The 14972-nt window shown below is 45.4% G+C and overlaps 1 protein-coding gene across 5 annotated transcripts; it reads right to left on the bottom strand.

Annotated features, from left to right (window-relative positions):
* Positions 1-1072: 1072 nt before the first annotated feature.
* vamp4 (vesicle-associated membrane protein 4) lies at positions 1073-14759 on the bottom strand. Of its 5 annotated transcripts, none has more exons than XM_048977247.1 (10): positions 9753-9890; positions 8884-8948; positions 7698-7787; positions 6286-6387; positions 5031-5077; positions 4476-4526; positions 3480-3580; positions 2530-2609; positions 2384-2435; positions 1073-2251 (listed from the first exon to the last, which is right to left on the bottom strand). In XM_048977247.1, the coding sequence occupies exons 3-10, from the start codon at positions 7698-7700 to the stop codon at positions 2226-2228; spliced, it is 462 nt and encodes a 153-aa protein (XP_048833204.1). In that variant the 5' UTR covers positions 7701-7787; positions 8884-8948; positions 9753-9890; the 3' UTR covers positions 1073-2225. The 5 variants fall into 5 exon arrangements, with proteins under 5 accessions (XP_048833204.1, XP_048833205.1, XP_048833203.1 ...); XM_048977248.1 differs by having other exon boundaries at positions 7698-7836; XM_048977246.1 differs by having other exon boundaries at positions 7698-7840.
* Between the last annotated feature and the right edge of the window lie 213 nt (positions 14760-14972).

Below are 14972 nucleotides of genomic sequence, written 5' to 3' on the forward strand. Positions count from 1 at the left end.
GCGCTGGTATAAACAAAGAGCTGCCCTCCCCTCCATTGCGTGGGCTACGGGCCAGAAGCAGCCCCCGCCAGGATTTACCTAGAAACGGAGCCTAGGAGTCCAGCTGTTGGGGTACAGGCCCAAGTGACAAACCGCTTACTGGAAGTGGACCCGACACTGGACTCCCACATGCCCAGAATGAGTGCTCTCCCTGTTTCAACTCCTGATTTCTCCAGTCGGAATTCCAGACAACTTACCGGCTGGGAGGCGCCCAACAAAGATTTGAGATTCCGGTTACTCTTTAACATTTGGCAAAACAGATCCAGTTGTCTATGTGTTAACTGGCATGTACTCAACCGTTTCAAGCTCGTCTGGTTGCTGTATACATCTGTGTTTCTCGGCCATTGTGACAGGGGCTAATAGTTAACACAGCTCCATCACCTGGTATACAGGTCTAAGACGCCGTGAGGCTTAAAAGCTGAGCCCTGCACGGAAAAGGCATAGTCTCAGGGCAGATTATTCCCATTCCTAATCCAGAGGTTTGCAGTTCACATAACGGGAAACAGCCAGATGGCACCAGCGCCCCCATTTGGAATTTAACGGAGCATGCCCTGCTGGGAAACGCCAGTCATTTACCCAGAATGCATTAGTCTCAGCAGGAGGCACAATACAGCCAGGCCGCTTGTGCAATGTAACCTCAGCGGTGTATCATCTCATTCTCACAGTGCTTCATACAATATAGGGTCCTGTCCCCAAAATCAATAATATGGAGGAGGGGGGGTTATCTTCAACCAGTTTATACAGCTGGATATTTCAGAGGAGCTGTTCATTTTAGGCACCATATTAGAGCAGGGTCGAAGGTGGGACTGGAACTCACAGCTTGCAGGACATTCAGGGCATCCTTCTCTTACATCACTAATAAGATGTAGGGATTGGTCACCGTCTTCAGATGAAAACCAGCCTGCCCCCATTTGCATCCCAAGATGGCACAATCCAGGAGCCCCAAACACACGGCCGGCACATGGACTGCCCACTGTCCCTTTCTCACTATCTACACATCCCGAAAAACACACCCCCACAAAGAACCACAGCATCCCATTAAAACCACTTTATTCCAAAGAAACATAAATCAGGTCACATATTGATAATGAAATGGCATTTCTGAACACATTTATAAGCAATTCATATTTTAAATGAAAAAAAAAATTAACATACAAAAAGAAACTTTTAGACTCATTTCCAGTTATACCCATTCACTTCAGGATACCTCCGGTCAGTGCCAGTGGCCAGGTGAGCGAGGCACGTGCCTCTCTGGCTCCCCCCTGAGGCGGAGAGCGCCACATGCAACATGCTCCCCTATCACAGGGAAACGGCAGTGACTGCGAACAGTGATATTCACCCGAACACACACACACGCAAACAAACAAACACACACAACCCTGCTTCCCAGAAAACAGCAGCAATGTGTTAAAATCCAACATAACCTCATCATTGTAAGGTTGATAAATAAGTAGTAGAACAAGAAAAGTAAAACAAGATGGTCACCACACCCCGGAGGGCGATGGACCTTCGATTCACAGATGTCCTGAATGACCACGAATCCCTAAATGGTCCCGGTACAGAGGGTGTCACATCCAACCACTGAGGGGCTCGTCACTACTAGAAACAGCAAACACTGAGCAGGAGGGGAAGGGACAGCTACTCTAACATAGCGCTGCACACATTTAGCAAATACCTTAGACACTCAGGGTTCCTATGGGGCGACACACAGCTGGGCGGGTGGGGTAACTAGCTCTCTATACATGTCTCACGGATCCTGGAGACTGTGCAATGTTGGGGGGGAAAGGGGTACTGTATGGTCTGCCGATATGGTGGGATCTGTAAGGGGTGGGTCATCGACTGCAGCTCAACCGGCTGCAGTCAGTGGGGGCCTTCGGTGTGACAGGCAAGTGTCATTTCAGCCTGCTTATGCAAGTGTGTGTGTGCGTGTGTGTGTGTGTGTGTGTGTGTGTGTGCGTGTGTGTGCGTGTTTTGTCCGGTACCGCCGCAAATGCAGCGGCAACAAAAAGCCGAACTCTCTCAGAGCAGCTCAGTGTAACCCTGCCCCCAGAATCAGACGCGGCGCTCGTCTGCGGAGAGTGAGAGCGCCCCCTAGAGGTGGCGGGGGAGCGAGCACGGGAGCTGGTATGTCAGGATGTGAGGGGGTGCGTCGAGTCTCCCGTGCGGCCCGGCCTCTCCGCCACAAGCTAGTGGTACCGAAGGATGATAGGAACTAGAGAGGGAGAGGGGAAAAAGGAAACATTTGTTAGCGGTAAAGCTTTATACCAGCTGACGGACTTGAAATGACACTGTAAGGTATGTGCTGTCACGGTAACGCGGGTGTCTGGTCCACTGGGATACTCACTGATGATGATGAGCAGGAGAACGACGATCACCAGTGCGATGATGGCTTTCATCTGCAGGGGGAGACAAAGGCACCAATATGCATGAAAGCCATGTGAGAAGGTTGGGGTTAGAGGTTGAAGCCTGTGGAGATGTGGGGCACCTCACCTTGGTGTCTCTCCACCACATCCTGCGGTGAAGCTGTTTGGCTCGGCTGCTGAAGGCGGAGGCGTTATCAGACAGGCTCTCTGTAGGCAGAGGGACACGAACAGATGGGGGGGGCGGAGGGATGGAGACGCAGTGATTGGTCAGGCCGGGGTTAAAGACGCAACAAGGTGACATGACTTTGGCGTCCATCCGAGTGCACCTTTGGATGGAAGACTTGGGGCATCAAACGAGCAGACATTTTCTCCTGGGTTCCGGCCCTGGAAGGTCAGCTTATCTAAGCCGTGTAATAGTGTCACTGAAAGCCAGCTGGACCACAGGCCAGAATATAGCAGGACCTGCCACCTGGGAAGAGGGGGCACCGAGGGTAGTTCGGAGAATGTCACTCTCCGTTTGGCACGTTTTAAACTGCTTTGTTCAACACCAGGCCGCTCCTCGATGCGGTGCTCGACGTAGCCTGGAACCTTCCAGCACAGGAGAGCGCTAAGAGCCAGGCTGCGCGTTCCAGAAGCTGCCCATTAGCGCCCATTAGCGCGCGCACACACACACACACTTCAGTGTTACGCAACAACCAATAAAAAAAGGAACAGGCCGGACACGCCTGCCAGAGGAGCTCGGGGCGGGCTACGAGGTGCCCGTCTGCGTGCCTGATCAGAATATAAATCAGCAAAGGTCCTTGGTACACCTTGTACTGTCGGCCCTTTCCTGCAGGGCCCAGAAACAGAGGGCGGTCAGCAGGGCAGTGTAAGAACAGTCGGTTTTTATTCCTTAAGCCACACCAACATCAGGCCCCCGGGGACAGCAAAGTTGACCAAGGCCCTCATAACAGTTCACGTCCGGTCTAGTCCTTCCGGTGGTGTCACCAGAGTAACGCCTTGTCCTTGTGAAAAGGAGACATTGTCCTTCTGCCTCCCCTCCCTCCCCCAGGAGGATTCCCGCGCGCCAGGCCTTACCCGACTTGTCCTGCAGGTCGTCCAAACGCTCGCCCCTCTCGATGACTTTGGAGATGTTCTCCTGCATGACGTCGATCACCTCGTCCACTTGGTTCTGGACTCTGATCGAGAGGGACAAAAAATCAGAAGACGGGTCCATCAAGCACCTCACATCACCAGAAAGATTTCTTCCCAAAGGCAGCCAAACTAACTGACACAGTTTAGATCTCCATGAGATATTGACATATACAGATACTGTATGAATAGGGTTTTATTTATTTCATTCTCAAATGTCTTTTTCCTTGCACAGCTTCAACCTGCTACTTTTATCACCCAGTTTTCTGCATGATACTATTGAATGTCATGTTGTTATACTTATTTTTCAAATTCTTGTGACTGCACTAACACACGCCGCTGCTCGCTGCCAGCCCTGAGCGACACACTCTGTTCCCGCTGCTCTATAAACCCAGGTGACGAGGGGGTGGGGGCTGACAGACAGGTCTGGAAAAAGCATTTGGCCTCTTTTACCGGCAGCCGGCCACAGAAAAAAAGCAGCACAGTACCCCCCCCGAATGTGCACGCTTTTGTAACTCCGCAACAATAACAAGCATCACATCTTTTCAGATTTTTCGTCGGATCCTGACTGATACGACTCTGTAAATAAAAGCCAATTAAATATTTACATTAAGAGAAACAAATGTCCAAGATGATCAGCTGGCATTCATCTGCGCTGGAGAGGTTAGGAGGAGGTCAGACCGTTTGTCATCCTCGGTTTATTTTTTCGGATCATTTTTGTGGTGCAGAGTTCGCTCGTTTGGAAGTGAGAAAATGTCAAACTGCCGCTGCTGTGGGGAGGGTAACAATGCCTACTGACCCCCCCCCCCCCCCCAAAGACAAACATTCTTTTTTGTATACTCTTATACTTGGTACAGGTGAGAGCAGGGCTCGAGCAGGAGGGCGCTAGGTGGCGGCTCTCTCTCACACACACTCACACACACACAGGTGAGGAGCACTTACTGCCTAATTTTGTCATTTTTTGGTCCAAATTTGGGTCCTGTTGGCCCTCTCCTGTAAGTAAAGAGGTTGCAAGTGACTGCTTTAAACCATAAAAAAACACTTTAACATGAGCTTCTGACACCAGCACGATGATACGCAAAATTCTGAAGCAGCCGTTCCAGGATTCCATTTCAAAACAAGAAATTAAAGTACTTTCTTTAAACACTATAATTATTGGAATTACTCTGAGTACATACATTTAATCAGATTTGTCAAGAATTATTTTGTGCAAATGAGCAAAGATTCATCTTCAAAAGTCGTTCATGTTTAAAACCATTTTTAATGGAGCAAACATTAATATAGCCAAGTCCATTACACCAGTGGTGTTTACTGCAGGAGCAGAAAAAAACTACCTATCTTAGGAACATGAAAGGGAGAATTTTTGTGGCTAAAGGACACTGGATAAACAGTTTACTGGTGTCCAGCTGGGTCCGAGACCCATAAGGCCCAAATAATCCAAATGTTAGCAAATTCACGGGTGACAGTGCACATGAGGACAAGCCAAGCGAGACTCACAGGAAAAAGTCCTCCTCTTCATCGGAGTCTTCCTCAAGTAGGTTCCTCTGCAAAAATAAGTGAATCGTTATTAAAAAATAATCGTTTTGGATGTGATGCTTGTTATTTTATTATTGCTAAAGCTACTCGGGTGAGAAATCGTTTGCACAAGAACAACAAACACTATATATAAAAGGCTCCGCTAAGTGGACTGTGAATTCAAAAAGCGACCATTAGATACTCTACAAATGTGACATCTCTGCCTTAAAAGGCAGCCGCTTGGAAATCAGTCAGACCAAATAACTGCCCTCTGCAGATTCCTTAGGACGCTGCAGGTCACGTCGTCCTGATTCAGATCCAACGTCAAACACCCAATTAGAACATGAAGAAAAAACGGCATGCAACATTAACTCTGATTACCTTCATGATCACTACAACTGCAGAGAACTTCACATTGACTTACTTGTAACACTGGGCACAGCAGTAAGATCTTGCTGCACTAATAGCTTAGCAACCATTTTCAGGCGTCCTAATCGGTGATATGTGAACTTACGACAACACGCGACGCACATGAGAGTCAAACTCAGTCTATTCTCTATGCAGCTTTGGAGAACCACCACAAATTAAGTTACACAGCACCGTCCTAATCAGAGAAGTAGTGAAAACAAAAAACAGGCCAGCATGACGTCACACTGCAGTCATAATGAGAATGTTCTCTTCTAATCAAGGCTGTGATTTACTTTATGGTGTGTGCGCAGTATGAATAAGTTGGCTTAAAAAACATTATCCAAAAAAAAACACACACGAGAGGATGTCATTGTGAGGCTTTCCTCAGGCCAGGGGCGACCTGGTTGCTATTATTGGGGGGAGTGCAGGGGGGGCCAGATGATCACGTGCTGGTTACACAAGCACTCTGGTCCTTCCCCTTTCCATTAACACACGACAGCACTGATCACTGGTGTGGTACGAAGAACAAAGATTGACAGCCATTAGCGGAGAAAAATGAGGGCCACAGCGTGGGGCAGTTACACCGGGGAGGGGCCACAGCGCAGGGCAGTTACACCGGGGAGGGGGCCACAGCGCAGGGCAGTTACACCGGGGAGGGGCCACAGCACAGGGCAGTTACACCGGGGAGGGGCCAGACCCTTTGCACTAGCACATGCAAAAACACCCACCTTCACACGTGTCTTAAGCTTGGATGAGTAACGACGTGCCAAACTGCATCTGAATAACACCCTCCCCCGCCCCCCCCGAAACACGTTCCACACCGGCTCACCCTCTCACTGCGCACGGAGCCCGTGACTTCATCGTCGTTGAGGTGCCGCTTGAATTTGGGAGGCATGTTTTCTTCAGTCTGCTCCTCTCTCTCAGGCTCCCTCTAGGGGTGGAAAATAGGAGGGTGTTGCAGGAAAACACTCCATAAAACATACCCACATCCCAGCAAACACTCCTGCTATATTATGCAGCACTTGAAACAGAATTGGTGCTTAATAGCTGCAAAACAAGTTACAGTTGAGGTAAAGCACCTTGCTAAAGGGCAGAACGGCAGAGCCCATCCTAGGACTTTAACCGTGACACTTGCAGTGGCCTTTTTCGTACTGACCCAGATTGTCCCCGACTGGCCCTCAAGCGGAGCACAGGACACATGCCAGGCTTCAGTGCCAACAAAAAGATCAACGTTACGATAAGCACAACGGAAAAAAAGGAGGCTGACTGAAAAAGAACAGACAAAGGAAGACTGAAGCGGAGTAAAGCAGACACACACGACACTTACACTGCTATGGGAAATTAAAGTGAAATCAACTAGACAGAAGAGGAGACTAGTTTCCTGCCAACATGGATTAACTTGACCACACCGTCAGGCCCCAATTACATGACTTTCTCTGTACATCTACGGTCCAACCAAGACATCATAAAACAGAAATGCCATTCAAAGTATCAGAAAATGCGACACAAACACGTGAGATAGGAGGCTAAGGGCTTCTGACAAACCACTGAAGGAGCAGCATGTAAATATTTAAAAAGGGCACATAGGCTAAAGGCCGTACATAAGACCCAATGTAAGAGAGTATCACTTTGCATTAATTACACAAACTGAATCATTTACCAATTGGCACACTGAAAAAGTGCAGAGTAATTTACTGAACATTTACTGGTGGCCTGAACAGAAACCCTTCAAGGAATCGTTTACTCGATCAAGTCCAACCAAGACCAGTACTGAAAAATGCCAAAAGACACACAGGAAAGAGTCAGTTTAACATCATTAACTCAGGGCAGTGACTGCATTATCCCCTGCTACTAACAGTCATCACCACAACACAGGAAGGTCAGCAATGGCAAAGTTGGGTCATTCTCAGCCAATCTGGCCGCCATAACAACACGGCGGCCATCACACTAGGTGAAGCCCTGACCCACTTTCAGGTTCCCCTGCAGGCGGGGGCAGACCCTGACTTCATATGGAGCGAAAAAACACACTTGGTTAACAATAACAATGTCTCATGCTGGACCATTCAGCTCTGCCCCACTTCTCTCGTGGGCATCTGAGGCCTACATGTTCCGGATGCTTCTCCTGCCCTCTCAACTCACACCTGACACCCCCTACCCTCTGTCCCACACCCTCCTATAGCCCTGCCCCCTGTGCACTCCCCCTGAGACCCCCCCCCCAAACAAAATCTGAGTGACTAATACCATGGTATCTACTGCTCTGAACTGTGGCTGCGTCTCTCTCCTCCTGGGAGCCCGGGTGGGAAACGGCCTGTTTCCTGGCCAGGAGCGGCTCTGAATTTTCCAGTAAAACAGGAGAATGAGAGGGACTTGAGACAGAAGTCTATCTGAGACAATGACAGGGCAGAGAGAAAGAGAGAGAGATACACACAAAGAGAAAGAGAAAGTCCAGTCCACTTGTGGTACAATCATTCAATATTCCGAGTAAAGCTTTAAACAATAAATAATTATTTATCATTATGTTGCTTTACAGACATCCAAACCATTCTACACATCTTATAAACAAATATATGTTTGTAAAGCATCCACAGTAGGTTTGCCACACAATATAAAGCAAGTCCATTGCTGTTGATTTGTGGTCATTAGGGCTAAATTAAATCCCAGCCCACATGTTTCCTGAACCATTGGAGTCAGATGTTTTATAAACAGGCGAGCTGGGCTTTTAAACTGAAAGCCAACGATAACTGCGTAGTACACTTTAACTTACTCAAACGCAGTAACAAACCAGGAGTGCCGACTGCTAAAACAGTACGAGAGAAGAATAAAAGGACAGAAAGCAGCTGCGAGAATTAATGGCGAAAGAGTGATACCTGAGAAAAAAGGGGGTTAGAGGTAGGGAAATTCAGCAGCAAGGCCTGGTGTTATATTCTACCCCAGCAGGTGAAGACAGGACATTCCCCCATAGGGTAGTACGGGGTTTGCGTAAAGGAAGATGACAGGTCTACAAGTGGTGTCCTTCCAGAACGACTGATGCTCTATGGACCTCTCCATGTTTCTGACAAGCAGTATGTGCTCAGATCCACATGTATATGCCCCCATATATGGCACACACACACACACACACACACACACACACACACACACACATACTGACCAGATAATTATATCTAATAGGAATTGCATGGTTTTCCAAACCTGGGCCCGCAGTTCAAGCATATAAATAAGCCTAATGAAAGCAGAAGGAACTAGGCATGGTTTCTTGCTCCAGGAACAGCAGTAATGTCAGCAGTCAGTATCTGCTGACAAGCAAGAACTACAGGGAACGATTTTTTTTTTCTTTTTTTGGGGGGGGGGGTTGCTAGGATTTCAAAAAATGTATCCACATCAGAGGGCCAGAGTGTGTCACGGAAGCCTGATCCAGACAACCTACCTTGGCGACTGACCCAAATCCGGAGTCTGGGAGCTCAGTGTGAGAGTGACGTTCCTATAAAAGCACTGATACACAGAATTTCTGGTTTAAGTAAAACATGCAGTACCATGGATGACAGATGCACCAGCATGCAAAGCTGTTCCGAAAAAGATTCGCCTAGTACATTTCTCAAACAAACACTGTTGTTATAGTACAACTTACACGGATTCCTTAAAAAAAAAGTGTTTTGGCCACAACGATTAAAACGATTAAAAAAAATCCACCTAATCGTTTAACGATTCGCGATAAACTATTAATCGAATTTTGCGATTGAATATTAACGTGTGGCACCTAATTGCCATTTTAATGATAAAAAAAAAAATAAAGATCCGTTTTAGTTTTCTAAATGACAGGGGATGAAAAACAAGCGGCTTTCCCACAATGTACAGATGAGCCACACCTCGCCGGCACAGTTTACTAAAATTAAACTGAAACCGCAGGCAAAAATATTACATATCTCATAGGAAAGTGACCCCTAGAAAAAGGGGCTGACAGCCAGGCGGGTCCTGGGTCCCCTCCGAATCGGGCTCATGCTGACTGGCATCCCGCCACACGGCATCGGTAGAAATACGGCAGAAACGTCATCGCTTCACACCACCAAACACGAAAAGGGCGGATCATTCTGCGAAAACCCCCATACAGCCGAAAAAACGAGCCGCAGTCACCGCGGTCCCCGGTACTAGGGCCACCGGTGACACCCGACGGACGGACGAACCGACAGCCACCGCCGATACCGGTCCCGAAGGTAACCAACACCACGTCCAAAAAGTACCACCTAATCCAGACAGTAACTGCCCTAATGCGTGCTAGTGGAGCCCGTTCGGTTTAACCTTGACTGCGGAGGTATCCGAGATGCTCTGGAGTCACTGGACGGCTCCAGCCATGGTGAGCGCTGCGCTGTCGTCCACCACCTTCGCCGCTCTTCTCTCTCCGGCTGACCGGGAAGCAAAACGACGACCCTACGCAAACGGCGCACGCAGACTTATGTGCGTGCTCACCTACGCCAACGGCGCACGCAGAGTTGTGTGCGTGCTCACCTACGCCAACGGCGCACGCAGAGTTGTGTGCGTGCTCACCTACGCCAACGGCGCACGCAGAGAGATGTGCGTGCTCACCTACACAAACGGCGTACGCAGAGGGGTATGCGTGCTCACCTAAGCAATCCGCGTACACAAAAGGCGCAAGTGGATGATAAACGGATAATTATTGTAATAAAACGCTCGGAGGCTAACTGTTAGCCTTATTAATATACATCTATAAACACAAACGTCAAAATCGTACAGGGTAATTCACCTACTAGTTTTTGTTATGGCGAATTACCATTTGATAAGCGGTTTTGGAAAATGGATGGATGGATGGAAGCGGTTTGGAAAATGGATGGATGGAATTACCATTCTACGTTTAAGCTATTTTCTTTCAAAATATTTAGCCGGACATTAATATATTTTCAAAAAAAATCAAACGTGGTCTTCAACTTCTCCAAATGAAAATATCGGGCTGCTAATGATTTTTCGGTAATCATTACCATAACTGTCATTTAAATGGATATTTGTTACAGCCGATTTACCACGTTCCGGTGTCTTCTGATGTGAATTTAGAATCTCAAATATTTTGGATAACCCTTGAGGTGGACCTTTCTCAGCCGTGCGTCTGCTCTTAGCGTTATAACGTGTTATAGCCGTAGTGAGGCATTGGTCCTCAGTGAATACCCGGCTGTGCCATGCTCATAGTCCAAGTCTCAAAAGAACTTGAGACTTTTAAGTTAACAACGTAGTCATCTTGCCAGGATCGAGTTTTTGCGTGCTGCAGTTATGATGAGGAAGACAGACATTGCAAATAGATGACACCAGCACAAACCGGCTCTAACACATCCAAAGATCGCTTTGGGAATAAAAGCCAAAAGTTGGTACCTTGTGACTTGTAAAAATGGATGCCCTGCGAGACAAGAGAATGCCAGGAAGAAATGTTCTCAGGCCAAGCGAAGAGTGCTGGCTGCAGGAGCCAGTGATAAACGATTTTGCAGAAAAATGAGGAACCCCTCTGCGAAAGAATTTGCATTGCACGTGCCGAAACTGGATTCTGACACTTCATTGTCCCTAGAAACTTAATTAGCTCAAGTTTGTGCGCATGCACAACCGCGCCAAGCAGGTCTCCCTTCAAACAGTCACACACCTTCCCCCTTTGTAAATGCCACGCAGCTATATGGGACACTTCGAGTTTAATATATATATACAATAACACCAAGGTTACCAAGAAGTAAGAACCTTTCTTAATACATGTGAAGACCTCTGACTACGATTGTACACCAACGAGTAACAACCAGTTTTCAGTGTTAGGCAGCATACTCCTCGTACTTTGAATACAAACCATGTTTAAACGGTCTAAGTAGCAGTCTTTCGAAACTTCAACAAAACAGGCAGCTGGTTAATAGTCATCCCAGACATCCATCTTATTATCCAGACTTCAGAGGCATGGACAGCTATAAAATGTGCTTATTGCCCTTCTGTTTACAATTCAAAGAAAGTCTCATTCTTAATTAATATCACAACTACCAGTGCATTGTTATCTACAGATAACACATGCTTTGCAATATGATTATGATTGAAACTCCATCCAAATATGTATGGCGTTTGCTGGCTGTTTTTCCAGTAGTGCTTTTTTTTCCAAGTGCAAATCCCACACCATGATACGGGCAAACAAAACTAATAAAATAAAAATATTCTTTTGCATGAACACATAGCCTTTGAAGCCCTGATTCAAACATATTTACCCGGCACACCTTCTATTAAAGGACAGGGATTCCAATAGTCATTAATGTTACTTTTGTTTTTACACTAGTGAGTTGTAATGGTTGATCTATGAACTGCACAGACCATGCATTGTCATCAGAATCAGTTTTGATATAAAGTGTAAATTAGATATCAGTATACTGTTAGAAAGCACTCAGAGTTTTTCCATTTAATATCAATGTAACCCTTAACGGAGTGTCATGATAAAATACCAGTGACTAATGTGGATTAATATAAATGACCATTACATTTTGTAGCTGGATAAAGCTTTATTCAACGAATATGGTCAATTATAGCGAGGGGAGGGAAGCAAATGAAGAAAGTGCCACACCAGATTTCGTAAAACAGCCCTCAACCATTTCGCAGTAGCAAGCAGCTCTACTCCAATAGCATAAAATACAGGCGCACTATGAGCTATCTCCTTTGATTTAGTTAAAAATTTATATTTTGAAAAGATTCAGACGTTACTTCATCAACCTTCACAAATGACACACTAAAGGTGTCTGTCAGAGGGGATGTCATCATAGGGCCTGATTGATATATTCCAACAAAGGAACACGTGTTTGCATGTAAACATCTGTATTTTTCTCCGGGTAAACAATAGCAAATGCTAGACATTAACATGCTCCTGCAAACACACGCATGCAAATGAAGCTCTTTGTGGATACCTCCAAGTTTTTCTCGTTGCGTGAGACGCACACATCTTTCACTCCACCAGGTCTGCTTCCTCACGTGCACTAACCCAGTGTTTATTGCCCAGTGACTGCTTAAAGCTGCTCCCCCAGAGAATTAGAGTTGTGTTGTGCAACGGTGGATTCCTGAAGCTCTTCATGAACTCCTGCCAGACGAAGTGATTAAAGTAACTGTTACAGCGGGACATGACAAAGGAGGGACGATCCATGTAGCCACTCTCAGACGGGGTTTTATTAACAATAGCGAATACAAAGGGAGAACCAGTAAACAAAGGGACCACAAGGTGATAAAACAAGTAGGCAAGAACAAAAACTAACCATAAGGTAAACAAACACTAAAATTACAACCAAGAAGACACGGGCAATAAGACAAGGAGACCAAGCAAAGAGCAGAACACTAAAAATGTAGTAATTCACTCACGCACACACAGTACAAACACAATGACCAACTGAGGAAACAACGTAAGGAAAGGTACATATATACAGTATACACAGATAACGAGGGTTAACAAGGGACAGGCATGGGCTATTACAAACTACAAAAGAGCAGGTGAGATCAATTAACGGAAACAGAAGATTTAAAACGCCAAAGGAAACTAAAAGAAGGAAAACTGAACATACTACAAACAGGGAACAAAGCAAGGAACTGTAGCTGAAATATATACACCAAGAAAACGTGAGTGCAGCATGAATGTTTAATTGGTTGAGACTGGTCTCTGCGTGCCACGAACCCACAATAAAAGGGGATGCTGGATGATGGCAGACCACTGCTAAGCTATGCAGCAGATCAGGGAGCTGGGAAACACACTAGGGTAACACCAAACGGGGTGGACAGTGAGACCTGGTGGCCAAACGGGGAGAAGACACCTGCGACAATGATCCTGACACGTAACTAATTAAATATCTTCATGCCAGTAATTATCTCAATCAGGTGAACTGTAGACGGACATAACAGACACAAAGAATTCCTGGATGGACTGAAAGGAAGCACTGAAATTACTCCTGTACAAAACTACATGAATATTTTCTTTAGGCCTAATTTTCTTCCATTGAAATAAAGAAATAATCTGCCTATAGCGCAAAAGAGGAGACAATGACGGAACTGTTTCTGTGGATGAAACACTCTTCCAAAATGCATTATAGTAAATTAAACACTTTCCATCTTTAAAACTGACTGTTCTCTTAAATTTAATAATTAATGGCCTCTGATTCCATAATTGATTGTATTAGTCTCCATGTCAATCAACAGGACTGTATGTTATGCTCCACATTTAAAGGCTACTGACCCTCTAATCCAGTTTTCACAGATGATTTAATAATGCTGAGTGAGATTAAACCACTACCAAACAATATGGCTGATTATATAACATAATAGACCACAGCGATTTTTAAATTAATAGTTCATAGGTGTTAATTTTGCAATGACAATATCATTAAAGATTAACTTAATATGTTAAAAAAGTTTATAGGCAAAGAAGTGCTGCAGCCCAAAGTGTGACCAATTCATTAAAATCTTTGTAAGTAACTAAGAAAGACTCCAGTCTTGTTACAGTATTACTTTAGTTTGCAGGGGAAACGTTATTCTGTTAGGGAAAGTGAAAGGTAAGGTGAGAGCACTGATGTGGTTTTTCGAATTCATGTGAATCTGATAAATCTCTCATTTAACCGGGAAGGTGAGAGATTAAACAGATTTTCTTGATGCCCTGTAAGGCAGCTGTGATCTTTGAACCATACCAAATGGTGGCATGTTCAAGTGCCTGAAAAAACCTGCTGAGTTATGTGAAGTAAAAGAAGAAGAAGGACAAAAACTTTACCCATGAACTCGGTGCCTTTTTACAGCAGTTCAGCACTGTCCTGGAACCAAGACTTTTAATGATGGTGCCCCCTACAGGTTGTCCTCGACCAAGTTTTTCAGATACACCCCTGTTTTAATATTAATTTTGTCATGTGACTAACTTATTTAATTTTGCTTTGCCCTTGGGCACAATTTACTTCAGGGCCGAACACACTGGGTTATGAATACATTATATAATATGCCAACTATGAGTACCTTACAACTACAATTCTAAATTACGACAGAAATACAAATAAAAAAGTCAATGATTATTTCTGCTTTGTATTCCACAACAAATCCCATTTCCTGCCAGCAAAAATGACTTACCTTGGTTCTTGCTGCCTTCTGGTGGTTCTGAATTGAAATGATCTTCCTATATTGGATTGTAAATGTAATATAAATAACCCAAGTATTCAGGCAGCTGAACTCGTCCATGCTATTTACTAGTAGTTACTAAACCAAATACTAAACCAAACTCTCCTGAGTAAATCAGACGATTCCCATCAGGAACATCTAACATGAAGAACTGAAGAACAGAAAAGTGAAGGAGGACAGAGAAGTGTTCCGGTGTAACTGGGACCAGTCCCCCCACCATCTGCGCCCCTGAGGCTACGTTAACACAACCATAAAGGAACATTGTAAATGTTTATCCAAAAGTTCACATATTACAAACGTTAGGAGAATGGTCCCATAAACCAAAACATGCAAATAAAATCTAACATTATATTTAAGTTA

Source organism: Brienomyrus brachyistius, chromosome 15, assembly GCF_023856365.1.
Source record: "Brienomyrus brachyistius isolate T26 chromosome 15, BBRACH_0.4, whole genome shotgun sequence".
In the NCBI taxonomy this organism is placed as follows: domain Eukaryota; kingdom Metazoa; phylum Chordata; class Actinopteri; order Osteoglossiformes; family Mormyridae; genus Brienomyrus; species Brienomyrus brachyistius.